The 22,114-nt window shown below is 32.3% G+C and overlaps 1 protein-coding gene across 8 annotated transcripts in view; it reads right to left on the bottom strand.

Moving 5' to 3' along the window:
• Positions 1-22,114, bottom strand: part of MARCHF7 (membrane associated ring-CH-type finger 7) — a 48,785-nt gene that overhangs the window by 7,027 nt on the left and 19,644 nt on the right. For 3 of the 8 annotated variants that reach the window (XM_007494238.3, XM_007494237.3, XM_007494236.3), the window contains 6 exons: positions 19,693-19,851; positions 15,685-15,877; positions 9,468-9,632; positions 6,188-7,298; positions 4,642-4,811; positions 953-1,062 (listed from right to left, as the gene is read on the bottom strand). In XM_007494238.3, coding sequence (XP_007494300.1) covers positions 953-1,062; positions 4,642-4,811; positions 6,188-7,298; positions 9,468-9,632; positions 15,685-15,877; positions 19,693-19,851 — 1,908 coding nt within the window. Of the gene's footprint in view, positions 1-952; positions 1,063-4,641; positions 4,812-6,187; positions 7,299-9,467; positions 9,633-13,102; positions 13,252-15,684; positions 15,878-19,692; positions 19,852-21,913; positions 22,073-22,114 lie in introns of all 8 variants that reach the window. The other 5 variants (XM_056793939.1, XM_001366458.4, XM_056793938.1 and 2 more) reach the window with 4 other exon arrangements.

Below are 22,114 nucleotides of genomic sequence, written 5' to 3'. Positions count from 1 at the left end.
ATTTCAGGTTATAATGAGAAATATCAGAAGTCGACTATGCTGTACCAAAACTATGTTAGTTTTTCTGTCCTCAATCAATAATAAAATTTGGTTTTATCTCCATTCTCGTTGATTTATGTATATAAAAATTCCCTAAGAGTAAGTTGGTTTCTTTTTAATTTTTGTTTTCAGTGTTTAATAAAGTTGTTGGAAATGAGTCAACTTTTGCTTGACTTCTTATAGTCAAATTCATGGAGGACAAGGAAAGGGGGGAAGGAGAAGGCAGAGAATTATGCAAGTGAATGCAGATGGAGAAAAATCAGCATTAACTTGACAATGAAGAAATCTCTAATATCCTTTATGGGGATAATGGTATAATATTTAAACAAAATAAGTTTTTCAGTGTTAAATGGGAATTGGAGGCGTGAAAGGGTTAATAGCAGGAAACATAATTCTTCAGGTATATTGCTCTAACTCTATCTTGAGATTTTAGAGAAGACCTAAAGTGGACTGTCACCAAATCTCTAACTAAAGTTGGGGGCAATTTACATGAGTACAGGAAAAGAGTAGTAGTGTTTAAAATAGGCTAATGGCCATTCACAACAGGCAGGTGGAGTCAAAAAAATCCTTCTAAAAGTGAGAAATAAATGGCCCAACTATTCTTGGGAAACTTTGTCAAACATAAATTCGGCAAAAAGTTATAAGAAGAATTTTCAGGCCACAAAACTGTTTTAGATGGAATGAAAGCCTCAGAAACATAAAAAAAGTTAAGGATAAATAAAAACAGGGGAAAAAAGTCAAAGAATAAGTTCTGAAATAAGAACTCCTAAAATGATTAAACACAAAACACACTGTTTAGAAAGCATCGTATTTTTTGAAATAAGAGATGCTGACCATGACCAAATCGATTTCCTCAAAAGTTGTCCTCTAAGCAGAGAACAGACACTTACCAAATTAGGCAAAATATACTAACTTGTTCATTTGCATGAGCCCTATGAAGTTCATGAATATCAAAATCCTCTAGATTAAGCTGTAACTTTTCTTTACAGAGCTCACAGGTGGTTACAGCTTCCAATGATGAACCTGGTAAAAATAAATTCAAATTTTAAAAAGTGTTTTCACAAAACTAAATGTACTCTCATCCCAAACCAACTTTACATTTAACATCATTAACAAATCAAGTTATTCATAAAAACTTTAATTTCCAAAGCAGTATTTTCCAAAGTATTTCTTTGACCACAGAAATAGGTAATTTTCAACTTGAATGCCACACAACTCCTACTGTTTGAGATGCAAATCATTTGCTCATAGTTTGGCCTCTACTGCTTTGCTTTTCCCAGACACGTTTGCAAAAGAATGGAAATTACACTGTATTCTTGACATGGCAACATGAAAACAATGGCATGTTTGCTCTAATAACTTGGCATTATAAGCAGCAAATAAAGGGACACACCTTGGTCAAGTGTCTTTGGCATGTAAATAACTAGCAATTTTCAGGGGCCTCATCTGCCAGTATCCTTAGGAATATGAAAAGACAAGCAACTGTTCTGACTCAGAGTAGTTCTTCCACTCAAATACCTTTAAGTCACTTTTAGATACTGGTCTCCAAATGACTAACAATAATGCTGAATAAAACATACCTTGATTATTCTTGAAGGGTTGTAAAGTTAAGGGTGGTTTTCTAAAGAGCAATTTAATATCCACAAAGTATGTAATGAATATTTGAGAATGTAAATATAGAAAGGCAGATAGATATAATTGAGAGAGGAGAAATAAAAGACATAAATCTGAATGAGAGATATAAAATACTCAGAGCTCAGGAAGACTTAGAGGGTCAATGTACCTAAAAATGAGTTGCAAATAACCGATTTCACTTGGTTTTCACCATAATTCCAATTAAGAACCAAAACGAAACTAAAAGATTTGTTTTAGAATGAAATCATGTTACAGATTTAAAGCAGGAAGGAACTTCAAGTCATCTTTTAATTTATTTCCTCTAGGTACCTCATGTGCTAACTGAAGACCCCAAAGATTAACTGACAGATTCAAGGTCAAAGAACAGGTCAACACTATTTCCAACATTTCTAGTACATTTCTTCCCATAAATTTTATTGCTCTTTTAGAGCTCTCTTATTACTCTTTTAGTAAAACAATTTGCTTATGTGGAAAATTTACATCTAAGAAACAAGAACTTAATGACCATATATATATTTTATAACTAAAAAGTTATAAAGAACTATATATTACAAATATATGTAAACTGAAAACTTAATATGAAATTTTACAGATTAATCTGAAGCTCAGTGTTTACTTGGTTTTCTCAAAGAAATAAATCAGTTTATAGCAACGATGAGACTGGATCTGACTTTCTAACTAAAATTTAGAACTCTTTTTAACCACTAAAAGCACACTTTCTTTCATTCATTTGAGTTTAACCACTGAAGAAACTGGGTAGAGCTGCTAAAATTTATGGGCAAATATTAAATTTCCAAAAAGTCTAAATGAATCTACAAACATGTTTTCAAATGCTAGTGCATAATTATCAAATGTCAGTTACTTGGCATAAGGATTTAAGTCAAGTTCCCCTTTCTGATAACTCAAATTGCTTTAATTTCTACAGTAAGCAAAAACTGATTACAAAAATATCCCAGTAGGATAAAAAACAATTCTCACATGACATATCAAATAAATATAGCGATGCTTGAATAAGTTCACTAAATTCATTGTTTAAAGGTAGAGCTTTTTATTTCTTCAGGATCAATATACTTTAAAAAGTTAAGATGAGAGATACACTAAGCAAGCATTAAGGTAAGAAGTCAATATTACTAAATTGGTCTCATTCTGGAATTCAGATCCCATTTTTCCAATAAAACTCTCATATATAAGCTAACTATTATTTTGAAACTCAAATGAGATGTCAAATACTTTACAAAATTTAAAGTATTATATAAATGCCATTTACTTTTTAGAAGGATTACATTTGGCCAGTGAATTGAGGATTATTAACACATTTTAGTCAATATTGAAGTATACCTGAAATATTATTAATCCATTTTAGCTACCTGAATACAAAATTCAGTAACAACCGTTAAATTACCTTAGCTAAATTATATAAGGAAAGTGAAAGAGATAAAATTTCAAGTAGGAATACTAGTATTAAATTGATGTAGTAATAATACATTATCAAGTTTTGTTTTTTTAAAGTAAATTAAAATAACTTAATTAAAAGTAACAATGAGTATAGACATACAATGGAATTGTTAATTAAAATGCCATTAAGCAAATAATCATTATCAGGCTTTCTGTCTTTAGGAATATGAAAAAAATCATATGGGTTCTGCCAAAAGAATTCTGTAGTATACTTAAAAAAAAAAAAAAGATGCCTCTAAAATCCACATTATAAATTGGTTAATTATTTTAAAATTTCATAGAGCAAGGACATTAAACTAGTACACTTTCAATTAAAAGCTCAGCAACAAAAGTGAAAAAGTATAAACTAGGAAGGTAACTGATCTGGGAAGAAAATTAACACGAAGTGTTTACAACATTTGACCCTGACCACTAATGAAAAATAGTTGCAAAAATGAATATGAAAATACGTATCAAGTGATAACAATGGAATCAGTTCCAAGAGGGGGAAGGGACAAGGGGAGGGAAAGAAAACCAATCATGTAAACATGGAAAAATATTTTAAATAAATAAAAAATAAATAAACTAATGAGAAATGGTTTTAAAAAAAAAGGTACTACTATTCCTCCATTTTGGAAATGGGGAAACTGAAACAAGTTGAGTGACTTAGTCACATGGCGAGTAAACTGGAAAGCTGGCCCACCACATTCAAGTTTTCTGCTTCTAAGTTCTATGCTCTTTTCACCAGAACCACACTACCTTTAAATATATCCTGACCTACTTAAGAGTTGACAAGATGAATCAAAACTAAACAAAAAAATAATAAAAATGGTAATATAGAATATAAATGGTATATTTCCTGGGACACAGAAGGGAAAATTCTAACCAATCGTTAATACAGAAACAGACATACACAACTGTACATGAAATACAACTACTATATATGTTTAATAATTTAATCTTTTTTAAAAATTGATCCATAAGATCATACATCAAGAAGTGAAAGGAACCTTTAGAGGCTAACAAACTCATTTTATAGATGAAGGATCCTGAAGGATCCAAAGATCACCAATGCAAGGATTCATTACATCTATACTGCAAATGTGTGATGGTGCTAGTTAGCTGAAAGTTGAACACACAGGTTTAGTGGTAAAAAGTACCAATTGATGGGACAAGGGATCAATAAAACTGAATTCCAACGATAATTCTTGAAGTAAATTAACTACACAACCTTTTCAGACTTTAAACTTCTTTGGGCCTTGTGTTCTTCATTTGTCAAATGAAGAAGCTGTTTTTAAAGTCCCTTTGGGGTTTCTTTCTTCTTTTAAGATTCTGTGATAGTGTGAAAAACAAATTTATTTTAATAGTTCTTTTTGGAGCTAATTCAGTGGGCTGGTGTATTTTCTTGAGTTCTGATTATAATTCCAAACGATAACATATCTCAATCACAGAACCCTCTTTTAAGGAGTACAGAGCAAATCTTACACTAACTCTTGGAATAAAAAATTTGTCAGAAAAACAGGTTAATCTTACCAGAATTAATTTTGGCCTGTAACCACTTCTTCATACATTCCTGATGAACATATTGCAAACTTCCAGTGCACTTGCATGGCTCTATTAGAAGGTTAGAAGATGATGCTGCTGCCATTTGGCAAATTCTACACAAATCACCTTCTTCTTCATCAGAGTCCTCTAAAAGAAGACTGGGGAAAAAAGGAGATGAATAGTGTTGATACATTTTTCTCTTCAAATAAAATACTTTTACCCCTAACTCTACAAATTTATGTTCTTGGTTATGTTAGAATGATTTCACAAATCTTATAGAAGACTAATTTCTCAAAGATTTACTAGGTAAGCCAGCAGCTACACACTATCAAACTGTATCATCATCTGGTTGGAACTAATTCAATAGCAATTCAAGTAGTATTGATTAATAATTGTTTCCTTTTCCCATTATCTAAATGTAGTACTATAGCAATATCATTCACATTAAGTGGATGCTCTCTTCCGCCAAAGGGTCTTAGTAAGGGGGCAGCTGGGTAGCTCAGTGGATTGAGAGCCAGGGCTAGAGACAAGAGATCCTAGGTTCAAATCTGGCCTCAGACACTTCCCAGCTGTGTGACCCTGGGCAAGTCCCTTGACCCCCATTGCCTAGCCCTTACAACTAGCCCTTACAACTCTTTTTTTTTTTTTGATGATTTATGGAGGTTTATTTTATTTTTTTTTATATTTTATTTGATCATTTCCAAGCATTATTCATTAAAGACATAGATAGTCCATACAACTCTTATGCCTTGGAACCAATACACAGCATCGACTCCAAGACAAAAGGTAAGAGTTAAAAAAAAAAAGGGGTCTTATTAGTACACAAAAGACAGCTTGCCAATTCTACCAATTTTCTCTCTAACAATCTTCTCTGAGTCGTCCTGATTCTTAACAGGATAAATTTTTTAGTACGTTGAGGGTACAATTCATTTAGCCAATTCTTTCAACTGAGTCACCTATATTGCTTTATTTATTAGTAAAGTTAAGGTACTGAATAATAGCAAAATAAGTCAAATTGAATTAGTAAATGCCAAAGAAAGGTCATTCTAAGAATAACCAAGGGAAGGGAAAGAAAATCTTAAAATAGCCACAAAAAGTTTCTAGAGCATATTACACAACAACCTAAGTGCTCTTCACTTATTAGTAATTAGATGGGTTGTTTTGTCAAGGGGGTAGGAAAAAACTCCTTTCTCATGTGTTTTTCTGTATCCCAAAACAATAATATTTTTGTATTATTTTTGGATATTATCTACTCTTAATTATGAGTATTGTAAGAGAGAAATCTGAAACTTTGGAAATAAGTCTGGAAGAGCTGCAAGAATCCTCATTTATACTACAGCATGTATAATTCAATCCAAATTATTTCCTAGAATCATATTAAGTGCCTAATTATTATATATGTAATATAAACCTTAAGAGTATATAACTTTACTCAAAAGTTTTCAATGCTAAGTCTTACAGATAACTGAAATATTTTCTGGGAAGCATATAAATAAGAGAAACTTCTATTTATGACTTTAATTCATTTGTTTACCTCTCTTTTATTTTTTGTAGCCTTTCTGGGTCTCTTGAAGGTAGAGTTTTAGTCTTATCATTCTGTCCATCAGATGAATTCCAACCTGAGGGAATAATATCTACAGTGATCATGACATTGTCAGATAAACTGCTTCCTAATGCAGAGGGGACTGCAAATCGGAATAAGGAACCAGGAAGAATTCCAGATATTCCTGTATTTCTCCCACTGTGAGCCAAATCTGGTGTGGAAGCAGCAGCAGCAGCATTGCTGGGTACTGTAGGTGTTTGTGATCTATTAGCAGACGTCCCAAGGGACTCATTTTGTGTTTCAAGGTGAACCTCTTCACTAGACTCTCTTCTTAAAACATGCTGAGGTCTAGATGGCACATCGGTAGTGCGTATTCGTGTAGACTCATCTCTTCCTTCTCGACGTCTCCTTGAAAATAAGGGTGTGCATCTATTTCTTAGAGAGGAGGACAACCAGGAACCAGTATTTCTACTTTCAGATTCTTGGCTAAAGTTTTCTGAACCAGTCTCAGAGTTGGGATTTTGGCCAACAGATGATAAACCCCATCTTCTTCTGAGAAATCTAAATCCTTGAGAAGATTCAGGTGTTCTATTATCTGGAACTTCAGAAGATGACACTGCATTACCACTAGACTGTGGGGGAGTCAGAACTGTTGGAGCAACAAAGGAATTCTCAGAATCTAATGGTCTTGTATTCAAGGAATCCTGACTAGACCTTCGTGAAAAAAAGGTAGATGACATACTAGAGGCAAGCCGAGACAACAACTGCCTAGTTGTCCGCCTTCCTTCAGTGTCATTAGAAGGCTCAGCCAAGGACCTCTGAGATGAGCCAATCCTTTCAGAATTGCTAATGGAAGGAGTTTCATCTCTATTTGGGATGTAAGAAAAACCTTGCTGTACACTCCTCTGGGGAGATTCCATTTCTCTTGGAGAAAAGTTAGATCTGGAAGTATTTCTGCTTGGTTCTCTAGAATAAAAGGAAGGCTGATGTTCAGAAGGCCATTGACGGTTCATGGATGATGTATTTAATCTCAAAGTGTTAAGTGAATTCTCTTTTGGTCTTGCTCCTTGAGAATAAGAAGAAGCAACTCTATCTTGAAGATCTATTATTGAAAGTGTGAGAAAAAATAGGAAATTATTTACTACACATAAGAATTTAGATATTAAAGTTTGTTAGCACTGTCTTTATTTTGACATTAAATGCTCTATTCACAGAATAGATGTTACCATTTAAAAGATGCAATTCTACTGCAAAAATTCTGTGGCATATTAAACCTCATTAAGTCTTAACTCAAGTTTCTGTTATAAATTTTAAAGTTCAAAAAATGGGCAATTCCAATACTCCATTTGAAAAAATATACAATGCTGTCCAGCAACTTCATGAAGATTTCTGTTGACTTTGTTGATCCAAAACAAAGGCACAAAGGTCACTCTCATTAAACATGAATGATGAAAGGGAATGAGATATAAAATATAAAGATATTCTAGAGCCAGACTATGAAAGGATTAAAATACCAGGCTTGTGTACTTATTTGAGGCAATAAGGAGCCACTGAAGAGGCTTGAGCAGAATAGTGAAATATTTATATAACAAATTTGACAACTAAATGAAGAATGAAATGAAGACTAGAAGCATTAAGTTCAACTGAGAGATAAGTAAACTGTAGGTGAATGATTCTCAAACCTTTTGGTCTCAAAATTCCTAGATTCTTAAAAATTCAGGATTCTTTTACACTCTTTAACAACTGAGTATCTTTGAGCTTCTATTTTAAGTGGGTTATAGCTGTTGATATTTACCCAGTATCAGAAATAACCATTAAAATATTTAAAGTTGTGGATTCTAAAATAAAATTACCTGTAAGAATAATTTTTAATGGGGAAAAAACCCATTTTCCAAAAACAAAATTGTAATGAGAATGGCACTGTTTTATGTATCTGTGAAAATCTCTTTAAAGCATAGCTAAACGGAAGACAGATGTAGTCTATTTGCTTCTGTATACAAACTCTTGTACTATTTGAAGTATATGAAGAAAATCAAAATACATCATTGAAAAAGGGAGAAGTATTTTAATAACCAAATAATGATTTGGCATCATTAGGAAAATAGTTTTGATATCACAGACCCCTTGAAAGTGTCTTGGGAACCCACAGCAATCCTACAATTAATGGTTGAGGTGCCTAGGGCCAAAGCTAAGATGGGAATTAAGTTGATAAGAGTTGACAAATGAGAAGTTATTAAGGAAAAACAATAAAATAAAGTGGCACATGACTTCTAAGGTTTTAAACCTAGATAACTGAGGTGGCAGTAGCCTCAAAGCATATAAAGAAGCCTGAAGGGTCAACTATAGAAAGATAATGAAATTTGGAAATGCTTAAACTGATATGCTTACAGGACAACAAAAAGACATGAAGTCATATGGAAGCAAGAGCATTAAAGAAATGTTTATAATATTTACCTGGGGGGGGGGGGGGGGGAAGAATAGTCATTTAAATAAATATAATATTTAAAACTATGGGCTAATGAGATTGCCAAGAGAAGGCGGACAGATAGAGAAAAAGGCCTAGACAGAGACTTGGAGAATCATCCCTGGTAAAGGAGCAAAAGATGACTTGGCAAAGAAGGCTAATGAGGCACAGTCAAGAGGTAGAAGAAAACTAGGAAAAAATCAATAACAAAAGTCTAGAGATATACCCAGAATAGAATGATCAACAGTGTTATAAATGTTTCTTAGAAAGAGGCACTAGACTAAATAAACATAATCTCTATAAGAATTTGTTTTGTTTGACTATGCATATTCGTTACAGGATTTTTTTTTTATGGGGAGAGGGTGTTAATTGAATTTTCAAACATTTTAAACAATGCAGAGAAATAAAGTTTGAGACCTAAGAACAAGTCACATGATTTAACAATTAAAGAGAACAATGAAAAACCCTGGAGAAATTTGTTTTGGTCAGGAGATAGGAGAGGAAGTCTGATTCCAAAGATTTTTAAATGAAAGAAGTAATACCCAAAGATTAATACTTCTTTTTCTAGGAATGTGGTAATGAAAGGGAAAACAATTTGACAAATAAACATTGATCTACATATGGGGTATGGGGGGTGCCAAACCCAAATAATAAAGGAGTAGCTTTCTCAACTTGTTCTTCCCTTCTGACCACCTAATACAATAAACTATATCTCATTCATTTATTTTTATTTTAATGAATAAATGTAAAACAATGTGAAAATGGCATTTTACACAATCTACAAGTAAAAATACAATTTGAACATACACGATGAAGATGTAAAGTCACCACTCCTGTGACTATAGTCCATTAGACTAATAGAGGGATCTGTTCTCCTTTCCAAATCTCTTCTCTCTCTTACTAAGTCGGTCCCCAGTGATCCAAGTACCATTGAAGAAGACCTGGGAATTTGACTACGTCTCCAAGAAGTATCTAAAAATAAAAGTGAAGAAATTGTCATTCAAAGAGCTTATGTCGTTAAAAATTCACATTTTCACTTGAAATCCAACATTTTTGGAGTACAAAATAATAGAACTTTCACAGAAAAATAAGCCACCAATGTTTTTCAAACACATCATTTCAAGCCACTCATTTTTGAAATAATGAAAACAAAAAAGGCATGTATTTGCCTGACGGACAGGATCTATTAAAGGAAGAACAGTTCCCTAATGAAACCCTATAAAAATTTGAGTCTAGTTTATTAAGCTTTACAACCCATATTCTTGGCCATAAAATGCATCATGGTGGCTAGTACTAAAACTCCTATTTTGCTGAAATAAGCTATGAAAAAACTTCTAACAACACTAATTGCTAAAATTAGAAGTTACATAAATTGAATTTAAACTAGTCATTTATAATATTTATTAACTGGCCTACAAATTAACAAAACGACTTAAGAGACAATATTCTATTAATACTCAATTTTATTCATAAGAATAGTGATTAATCTCTATAAAAGGCAAACCACCAACCATAAGAAATCAAAAATTTATGCCAGGAATAATAGAAATTTTATTTCTATTTTTAATGTGCCTCTTGATGGAAACAAGTATGTAAAAAATGAGGCCTTTGTTATATATATGTGTGTATATATGTATATACACATGTATACATATACACACACAAACACATATACATATATTTGTTTTAGGGGGGAAGAGGAGAGATTTTAAATTTGTATAATGGAAATGAGACAATGGCTAAGAATTTTGCCCTAATTTGTAAATTTCATAATTAATTCTGTTTTAAAGTAATAAAACACTTAAAACCCAGCTTCACTACCCTGCCTTACTATTATCACCTTTCAGGCACAAACAACTCATTTATATCACAAAAGGCTTTCTTTGCAACAATCTTGTAAAGTATTCAAAGCATATCAGCCACAGAAAATATGCATATTAAACACTGCAGAGTTCTCTACACAATTTGGTGATTTACCAATCTTAGGTAAACAGGATTACTTTTATCTAAGTACCTTTCAATGAAGATTTGTATAAACCAAAGGTTCTACTTATATTGGAGAGTCAAAATAATTTGATTTGTTAAGAAATTTAACTCTAAATGCAAAATGTTAAGATTAGGAATTTAAGATAGATCACCCCCTTTATGGATAACTTTCCTCCCTAAGACAGGTTCTCTGTTCTTGCTAACTCTTTCAATGACTTTACCTTGCCTGTTCTTTTCACTTTATGAAAGGTGCCTTGATTTACACTGATTCACTATCTATACTAATATACACTATTCACTAATCTATATTTTTCACTATACTTTTTTCCCTTAGTAAATTTAGCCACTCCAACAACTTCAACTATCACTTCTAACCCAGTTCTCAAATCCTCCAGTCCCGATTCCAAACTTCAGACCTATATCTATAACGTCCTAGAGGACATTGCTAAGTAGATGTCACACTGCCATTACAAATTTTCAACATCTTCAAATTTGGACTTTTTGACCCGTCCTCGAAAAATGATTCTGATTTTACTTTTTCAATCATTAAGTACCACCATTCATCTAAGGTACCTATATTTAAAATGTTTATGTTATCCCAGGTTTTCATCTCTAATATCCAATTACCAAATGCAAATAGATGAGTAAACTGATGTATTTCCCTTCTATGCTTAGATGGAAATCCAATCTTGTGCAATTCTTGTCCATATGCTTCCATAGGTTCACTAGGAAGATCCATATAACACAATGAGGGCTTATCTTGCCTTTTTAATACTTCAAAAATACTAGTGGTACATATGATGGCCATGAGTTGTCCTTAATTCTGTGTGACCAGCCCTCTCCCTCTTAATCACAAATTCTTTTTGTTAAAAAATAATTACTTATTTTGTATGGGAAAAATGTTAGCATGAACATTTACATATTCCAAGAGCAAAAAGACTTGAATAACAATCATTTCTTTGAAGAGTTACTTCATTCCAGCTCATGCCTACTATACACTTCCCAAATGCCATTTTTGATTCAAGACAATTGTCATTTATATAGCACCTTATTCCTCATAGTAATCTTGTGTGGTACATGCTTCTCTTATTCTCATTTTACTGATGAGGAAACTGAGGTCCAGAGAAATAACAGGGCTGGGACTTGAAGTCAGGTCTTCTTACTCCTTTGTCCAGATCTCATTCCATTACAACATATTGTCGATCTTAATATCATTTAACTGGACTAGAAGCTTTCTATGAGGCTTTCTCTATACATCACCTTTCTTCTCCAATTCATCCATCAAACTGATGTCAAATTAATCTTCCTGAAGCATGTCTGGTCACATGACTCCTGTACTCAAACTTCTAAAAATTAAGTTCCAACTTTACTGCTGATCATTCAAATCCTCCCATATTAAGAAGCAAATTTACATACCATCCTTGTCTCATATAACTCCCTACTCCATTATACATATTCAATTACATAAGACTGCTCTCGTAGACCTTCTGGCATTTTATTCAAGCTGTTACCTAGGTGTGGAATGTTCTTCCTTAATAATCTATCTTTCTTTCAATGTACAATTCAAATGACATTTCTACTAAATCTTTTCTGATATTCTTAGTTGCTCCTTGTTCCCATATAATCCTTACAAAACATTTGCTTGTACCTCTCATGTACTAATGTGCTATTTTGTATTATAACTATGTCACAAATTCGGCTATTAAATCTCACTAAGGCAGAGTCAATGTTTAATCTTTGTAGCTTTACTAATGCCCAATATTCTTTTTAAAAAATCACTGGTAATTAAGGTATGGCCAGGAGAGAAGTTCTTTCTGATGTGTTAGCTTTGATGAAGTATGGATTTAAGAGATAGCTATAGTCAAAAGTGTGCTGCACAAATGGATCTTCCTCCAAAGAAAAAAACTAGATAAATGCCATGCCAAGTTCATCTCAATGCCTGGGAAGCTAAAGATGGGAAGACAAGGGAATTAATAGGAAACAACATTGCCTGCCCTCTACTTCTCCCTGCCTTAGTCAGAACCTTGGTCTTACATGTTTGAACTGGCTTAGCATAGAAATGTAACAAAAGATATAACCAACCACTGTAAAAAAGTAAAATCTTGAGTTCTGGGGGATTCTAGTCTTGTGATCAAAACTGATAGATGCCTCATAACAGTTTAAGATTGTGTTAGCCTGAGTGTCCCCTATGTCTTCCTTCCCTTTCTTATCAAATCCCCTTACCATTCTCATTCCAAATTAAAGCTAGAGGAAAGAAATGAACAATTGTTTCCTTTGCTGATAGCTAAGTGTGAAGGAATAGATCAGACATTTACATTTGAAACAAAATAATCTCTTTACATTAAAATTTCAGGAATCAAAACAAGTATTCTAACCATACTTTTTCTTTCTTTAGGTCAGGTGTCTTCTTTCACTATTCCTATTTATAAGAGATGTACTAAAAGTAAATGTGATACCTGAGAGTAATTTGGAAAGGGGAGAGGGATAGCTGTCCATAAGAGAGTTCATGGCCTCCCTTTTTCTTGCTCCACAACTGATGAGCTAAGCCAGTTCATCTGCTCCTGGCAAGATGAGGGTAGATTCCTGGGCTAGTCACCAAGAATTCCTGGAGACAAAGAAATATCCCAGGCCATCTTCAGTTACAGTACTTCATATTTGGAATCCATTCTCCCAACAGTCCCATACAAGTCCCTCCTCTCCTCTTCAATACAACAAACCCCATTCTCACTATGCCTCTATTCCAAGAGTCTGATACACTGGACACTGGTGGTAACTGTGCTATTAAGTGATCATGACGCCATTTTCCAGACAATGGAAACATAGGAGGAATTAAAATCAAAGGTCATCTCTAGGAGGAAAGGAGGTTAAAGTGTGGCAATTAAAGAAATTGATGAAATTTTTCAGTGTGTAAATTTGGACTAGTATGAGGATCAGGTGAGGGATGGTGGCAAAAAAAGACCAGGTAGAAGACTAAATATGGAAACAAATTCAAATCCTGGTTCTGCTTCTTACTATAATTATAGCATTAGGAAAGTCACTTTACTTCCTTAGGCCTTTGTTTCCTCACCAATACAATAGAAGGACAATCTCCAAGATCTTTTTCAAGTTATAAATCTTTGGTCCTCTACTCCAAAGATGGAATATGGGATGAAAGTGTAGAATAAAATGTTAATTTGTCCAAATTATGTAAGTAAATTGTTCAGAGAAATGCAACTTTCACAGACTATTATATAAAGAACATGATCTTATACTCACTTTAAAAAAAATCCTACCGGGGATGTTCACTTAACTCGTTCTGAATCCACATTTCCAACATTATGCCCACATGATAAACTTAGATTGTAACTTTTAAAATATAATGAATGCATGTAATAATTGTCCCATTTTCTAGGAACCAAACAATTTGATCATAAATTACTGGTACATTTCCCCAAGTACACAAGGGTTAAACTGGTAGTTGTATTATATAAAATAAATACTGACAACTCAAGTAAGTTCTCTGTTCTTATTGAGAAAACACCACACCAAAAATTTTTTTCTCTCATGTCTTAGAATATAACACTTCTGTGGGTTATACTTGTCAAATATTACAAATAATGAGATTGTTATACCCTGAAAATATTTCAATTATCTCATTCTGATCAGAACATTTGGTTCTAGGCAATTGTGAAAGCAATATTTTGGATCCATCACTATGCCCCAGGGTGTTTAACTATATGGGCAGTCTTTTATAACCATATTTCATGAGCTAGATATAAAGAGCCTTAAAACTCAAGATTTTCTTAGTACAGAATTCTATTACCAATTTTTCAATAAATAATGTGTTTTTCAAGGGTCAAAACAATGCCTAAAATGTATCCTGATATAAGGACACTAAGGATTTCAAAAATTAGTGCACTGATTCAGCTGGGTCCTGAAATGAGGTGACTAAAAATTTAATGGAAATTCAAAACGTGATAAGTTTTGATATTTGGTGTACAAGAGTGAATTAGGATATTCATATTCACCAGAACTCCTTGCCACAAGAAACAAATCTGAATGAGTAAAATAATTTTAAAATTTAGGCATTCCAATTAAGAAATAGGCAAGTTTTATCTGCCTCCAGAATTGTTACATATATCTCAAAATATTTTTAGTTTTAGCCTAAAGGATGAATTGTCACATAAGCATAACAGATGATACTTTAAAAATCTCTCACTCCAATCTACTTAAAGCATGTTAAGAGTAAAAAGAACCTGAGAAATAAATACTTCAGATTCTCATTATACTGGTAAAGGAAACTGGGGCATAGGATAATTAAGTGCAAACGTCTCACAGTTCGAGAATATGTAGGAATAGGATTAAAACCCAGCTCTTGACATACACTGTATAATATATTACTACACTTTACTGCCACAGTCGATTTTTTATTTTCAATATAGAAAAATCTTTAAAATAAAGGTAACAGAACAATCCAGGAATTGTACTTTGAAAAAAATATTTCTTTAGATAGTTTGTCTTTTTAGTAAAAATTATCAAAATATAAATTAAATACATCAATTCTCAAGTTTCACTTTCTAATTTCAGTATTTATTTACAGTAAGACTCTGGACATTTCACATCCAGAAAAAGAACTGTGAGAGTGGGAAACACAGAAGAAAAACATGATTGATCACATGGTTCCATGGGAATATGGATGTTGACTTTATTAAATGATTACTCTTGCAAATAGTAATAATATGGAAATAGATTTTGAACAATGATACATATAAAACCCAGTGGAACGGCTCTTTGCCTATGGGAGGGGGTGGAAGGAAAGTAAGAACATGAATCATGGAATCATGGAAAAATATTCTAAATTAAATTAAAAAAAATTTTTTTAAAGACTGGACATTTAATAAAATTCAGTCTCATAGCCTGTAAAATTATTTCTACCCATTCAAATCCAAATATTTATCTATTTCCATTATTTTATTTTATAACAAAAACAAATCACAGAAACGGTTATGCTTTTGAAAAATGTTTAATGCCTTTCACCACCTAGTGATTTCATTATTACCTGATATCGTATTCAAACCACTTCCATTATTTCTCCCAGCTGAGGTAGATGTACAACTTGTATAGGAAAGTTTAGGCCTCTTTGAATCATGTTCTCGTTGCTGGTTTTGCAATCTTGGGTATGCTCCCTGAGTTCTCTCAGATTCACCATACCATGAAGACTGAAAAGGTGAAGTCAATGATGATGAGGTTGCCTACAAGTTTAAAAAAAAATTAGATTGCAATATAGCCTTTTATATCTTACTTTACAGTGTATTTGATCTAAAATGGTTTGTCACATTCTCAACCACTTATTCCTCTCTCTATAGGTCTTGATTTATCTGAGCAAATTCTGTCTTGTTTATTACTTGTACCTATAAACTAGGCTTGGGTATCAATATGCAATAGGTTGCAATTCTAATAATAAGCTTTTTACATATATATTTGCTCTCAAAGGAATGTTCTGATTTGAAATCTAGACTGAGCAACTCTATAGTGTTACTTTTAAAGTAACTTTTCACAAATAGCATTACTAGAATTAAAGAATTTTCAAGGTAGAAGGGTCTATAAAGATGACCTATTAAAAATCCCTAATTTTACAGATGGTAATTCAAATTAAATGTTTAAGCAACTTGTTTGTTGACATACAAGTTCATAAAAAAGAGACTAGGATTAGAACTGAGGTCCAAGCTTCTTTCTACTATACTAATACTGATTAGTCATCTCCTATTGCATAAGGTAACACTGAAAAGATGGCCTATACTCAAATCTTTAAAAATTGTACTCACATTAGTCCCTCCCAAAATACTTGACTCCCATCCCTAAAAGACATTTAAAATCTTAAATGTGAAATTTATTTTATTTACTAGAATGATACCATATCATAATGAAACTAGTAAATGTCTCAAAACATGCAGCAGACTATGTATTGAACATACACAAAAAACACTAAAGTCCTTTACAAAAGTATTTTCAACTTTCAACAAAATTCAGACCTTAGACAACTTCAAGAAAATAGACTTACGGTATGATCTTCCAAGGACACAATTTTACTTAAAAATAGTATGTCAAAATGAGGGCACAAAATAGTACTAAAGCTTGGGGGGAGGGAGGAACCAAACTAATAGGACATCAAATATTTCATCTTTAATCAGTTTATGTCATCTAATTTAAGCTTTCTTTACATAGTCACCTATTTCCATTTATTATGAAAAAATACCTTTTTAGTTAGTTTGACACATAAAACCAAAAAAATTTCTACCTAATTCAGAATTTAATAAGAGAAAATGTTTTAAAACCGCAAGCTGCCACAAAAAGGTACACAGAAAAGAACCCTGTTATTAAATTATGTTATAATACTGTTATCTTTTAATTTTTATTAAAGGACAGACAAAAAAGGAATATGACATAGGTTAAGAAGGAGACATGATGATATACCTTTCGCATTTATTTCAAATCTGATATCAGTGCTATTTAAATTTTGATAGAAATACTAAAAAAATCTACACCGGACAGGATAAATGGCAGCTTTTGAGATCTTTGGTAATGTCAAGACATACTAAAAACAGTAATTTAAAATTATTAAGGCATATCATAAAGATCTTAGGATTTGAAGTCAGAGAAGATCTTTAGATATTATCTAATTTGCTCATTTTTACAATGGAGGAAAAGATCCCTAGGATGGTAGAGCTAGAATTCAAATCTAGGTCCCCCCTTGATTACAAAACCCAGTTGTTTTTTAAATGTTTCAATACAAGAAAATACGAGTGAATTTTATCACACACTCAACAAACATATATCAATCCCCAAAGACTTTTTTCTCCATGGGACTACCCCAATAAGGTAAATATTTAGCAAATAAGGTAGTATTCATTATCTCAGCTGATTAAAATTAGAGGTTGCTCCATTTTTAAAAAGTTAATGATTCAGCAAATTATGCCATATTATACTTCAATATTGTTAAGAAAAATTTAGCAACACCAAGAAAAATTCTGTTAACTTTTCTAAAAGTAAAAGACCTCAGAAGCACCCATACAAATAATTCTTAATTCACTTGTATGGTGGTAATACAGGGAAGGCTTAAACACACACACACACACACACACACATACACACACACACACACACACACACACAATTAATTTTAAAACATTTTTTTGGAAGAGAAAAAACTGTAATTTATATTAAAACTCAAGAATATGACATAAGAATTATAAATTCAAAATTTTTAGTTTTTCTAAACTTCTTAATAAAAATACAATATATATACAATATAGATTTACAATAGATAATAAAAGGCCAGAGTTCTACTTAAAGAGGCTAACCTTAAAAATACAGAATCCAGATTTCTATAGATTAAAGAAAGCAATAGGAGGCACACTAGAAGTTCCTGTTAAGCTTTGGAGTAACAGGATTGGATCAGGTCATTTAAGGTTATTTTAGCTTCTCATGGTCCATAAATATGAAATTTTAGTTTTCAAACAGTATTTACTTCTGGGTATAAAATATTATTTAAATGAAAATCCATTACCACATTGAAATGAAAAATAAAAGATATTATTGGGTTAAGAATTAAATTAGTGTTTCTCTACTGATTCAAAACTTCTCAAATAACTTTAAAAAATTACTTTAATTGCCTATTTCAAAAAACTATTCAAATCTTATTCAAACTAAAATTTTTATCTTCCATTCTCTGAATCCATTTAACAACTGTATAATAACATTTACTGTTTTCAAGATTTCCTACACAATGATTATTTCAGTATTTTGTTAATTAACTTTTAATATAATTGTCTTACTTCCCCCAGCTAGGTTTAAAGTTCCTAGAGGATGAGGCTAGCCTTTGTTACACCCAAGTGCTTTGTACATAATATTTTTTTCCCGTATTTTCCCCAAGTTTCATGATTTTATAGGTATGGGCATTCCCTACAAATTAATGAATAGAAAATTACTAGAAATAGGACAGAAACCATAAATCATGAGCTGAGAAAGTTTACAACCTTCTCAAATTCGTCATAGACTTGCTATGGCCAAAAAAAATTTAACCTTGTTATTCAGCCTTCTCGACTTAGCCTATGCTGGATTTCATTGTTGGGTCCCAAATGTCAAGCCTTTCCAGTTAGGAAAGTTCCACCAGAATTCTTATTTTTCTTGGCACAACCTCTGAAAAACTTGGGATCACTTCCACATTACAATGAGGGCCCTGAAGTAGGCCTTTAGTGGGATCTACAATACAGAATATAATACTCAAGCATTTATTACTGCCAAAATCACATTTAAAAAAACTAAATGAAAGGTTGTCGGAAATGGAATAAGAATCTTAGAATTTCAGCTAAAAATAAATCTAGGCAAAAGGAATCAAGACAAATGCAAAGAAAGCAGCACACAGCAAAGATTCAAAACGAATAAGGTCTAAAATGTATGCAGTCCTTAAAACAAAACATATTAACTACAAAAATAAGTAGTGTTTAGGTATACACCAATTAAAACCATAATTTAAAAGCATCTATAGGCAGGGACTCAAACCAGATAAAAAGTGCATTAAAGAAGAAAAGATGTTGGAAGTAGCAGGTAGAATAAGATATGATAACAACAGTGTCTCTAAGTATACAAGGCTTATCAATATTTTCTGAATGGAATGAAGCAACGTATTTCATGATTACTGAATAAGCTAATAAATCCCAGAACATAGAGGAGGGGACAAAGAAGAAAGGAGATTGTGGTAGTAACTGGTTTTAATATTTTCCACAAGATCCTGATTTATATAACATTTGCCTCAAGTTAAACACTTCACACTTTTGAAGTTATAAAGGCAACCTTGAAGTTTAAAAACATAGGGCACAAATTAAGATTCCAAGCTACACTTCAACTAGAAACTAAAGGAAAAACTGAAAATGAATATTTAAATCTCATTCATTTTGAAGTATTTCATGTTTAATGTATGCTTGAAATCTAAAATAAAATTATAAGAGTAACTGTAATCCTTCCCACGTAAAATAGTGACCTAATTTAGGTTTGATGTGAGTCTTACCAATCTGCTTCTACTTCCCAAAAAGCTTCCAGACCATGGACGCTCAAATGTTCCTGAGAAGTGAGCTGGAGAGGAACTGGTAAATTTCCATGGAGTTTCATGGGCTTCTCTTTCTCCAAATCCCCAGTCTCTACCAGAAGTATGCAACAGATTGGACTCCTGGAGTAAATAACATTTTCATGACTCACTTCCAACTCAAGAGTTTTCTGATAGCCTATACAATTTAAACACTATTAATTGAATCCCCATAGGCTTCAGTAAAAGGGGTCTTAAAATATATTATCCATGTATCACATCAAGAAATGTCACTGTCCAAAGCAGGAGATTCATAAAAATTTAACTTGTCACAACATTTCTATTACTATCAGATACTTGTTGGGATCATTCAACTCTGCAAAGTATTTAGCCAGTGTATCTTTCAATTGGAAATATACTGAGAAAAAAACTATAAACAAAATAAATATTTTACTATTCATTTGTAATTGACCATTGGTCATGATATTGAGTAAATTCTTTCTAAGGTTTTAAAAAATACAAACAGAAAACATTTTAAGCAACTAGCTTCCATCTTGCCTACATAATTCCAAACTATCTTTCAGGATAGATCTGCTACAGATAATATGATTATGTCTTCTAAGGGGAAAGTAGCACTTAAAATATGGTTCTAGATTGCTTTACTTCTTGGTTACACACCTTGATGTTTGTTTGTCTCCATTATCTATAGCTGTTTCCCATGACAAAATTGTAACGCCTCACCTCTTCCCGAAAAAGCAAAAATTGAACATGTAACTAGAAGCAATTCTCCTCCCCCGTGGATGTGCTATGTAAATATATTTATCTGTTGCTCTTTTCTCTCCCTTCCCTGCTTTACCATAAGACTTTAGGATCTTTCAAATTTACTCTTCTCTTATATGTCGTGTATAAAATACAGTATATATTCTTCTAACTAAAGTATACAATTGTTGAAGTCTGACAAAACACAGAAAGTCAAAACTTCACGTGGTCTAGCTATCCAAAACTTCCTAAGCCCTTTACTGGACTTTCTGTGTACATTCTAAAGTAATACTATTAAAGAGATGAGTAAAATTCAATTAGTGAACTAAATGTTACATATTTAACTTGCAGTGAGATAAAAATACATTAAATACACAGTTTCCCTTTTTACAGATTGGTATTTCTCTATTATGGCAATATAGAATACATACATTGACTTTGAAAGTTGCTATCTTTATAGGATAGAATTTCTCTTCAAATAATCACATATTCATCTACTACGCCCCAGAGAAAGAATTTTTATCCATTAAAAACTATTGTCATTAATCATATTTTTAAAGATGGAGCAATGTAAACCTCAAAAAATATATACAATAGCAAGTCCTCAATTCCAAACTACCAAAAAGTACAGAAATTTAGAATCAACATCCCCCTCCCCCAAGCTGTTATAAGTGCTAGATTAAGATTGTCAACAAAAGAAACTGTTCTAACAAATCAAATGAAGTAAGTGTCTTCCAAAATAACTGTGGGCTCTAAATCCCTCTGAGTACCCTGTTTGTGACTGGACAATAATGCTAATTAAAGGGTGAGATTTTCATTAACATATACAATCAATTATAAATTGAGGACTTCCCACATTTCAAATTATTTTAATTGATATCTGTTGTATCTATAAATGCTCTTAAACATGGGAAAGTTTAAAACTTTTTTAAAAGAAACCAAGAATTTATATGTGTGACAATTCAAGTAAGACTTTAAATGCTCCAAATTTTGAAAAAAGTTTCTCAAAAACTTAAGGCCCACATTACCCAGCTAACTCTAAATAAATGATATAGACTTAAACATGTAGACAAACTTTCTAAGTCTCCAAAAACCTACACTGTGCTCAACAATGTATTCCATCTTATTCTGTGGATGTCAATTACATATTTAAAATAGCCTATTTAATCTGAGCCTTATGACGTAGTCAGCATTCATAAAACTCAAATTTTTCAGAAAATCATTAAAGAAAAATCTGAGTGATCTGGGAACCCAATATTCACAATATTAAAGACAAAACATGGAGAACAAAAACAAACAAAAACCATAAATAAGGTCCTTTAATTTATAAAAAAAGGACAAGAAAGGCAAAGCACACTACTCTGGGAAAAAAGTATGCTCTCTCAAATGGATACACCTATAGCCATGTATTTCCTCTTTATAATTTCTATGTATAGAGGAGATTTACCTTGAAGCAAGTCCCAAATGAAGTAGTATAATACCAGTTATGCATCAAAGCGTCTCATCTCTAAATAAAAGGAATATGCTGAGGTGTTCTCTATTACAGCTGTTTCAATATCTGACTCAGATATATTTCAGGTGCTCAAAAAGCCAGTCAGGATTAGACCTATATAGAGCAAAGCAGGTTGGGAATATTTTACCAATTATG

Source organism: Monodelphis domestica, chromosome 4, assembly GCF_027887165.1.
Source record: "Monodelphis domestica isolate mMonDom1 chromosome 4, mMonDom1.pri, whole genome shotgun sequence".
Taxonomy (NCBI): Eukaryota; Metazoa; Chordata; class Mammalia; order Didelphimorphia; family Didelphidae; genus Monodelphis; species Monodelphis domestica.
The sequence above is the reverse complement of the archived record's forward strand: the minus strand, read 5'-3'. Positions and strand labels throughout refer to the sequence as shown.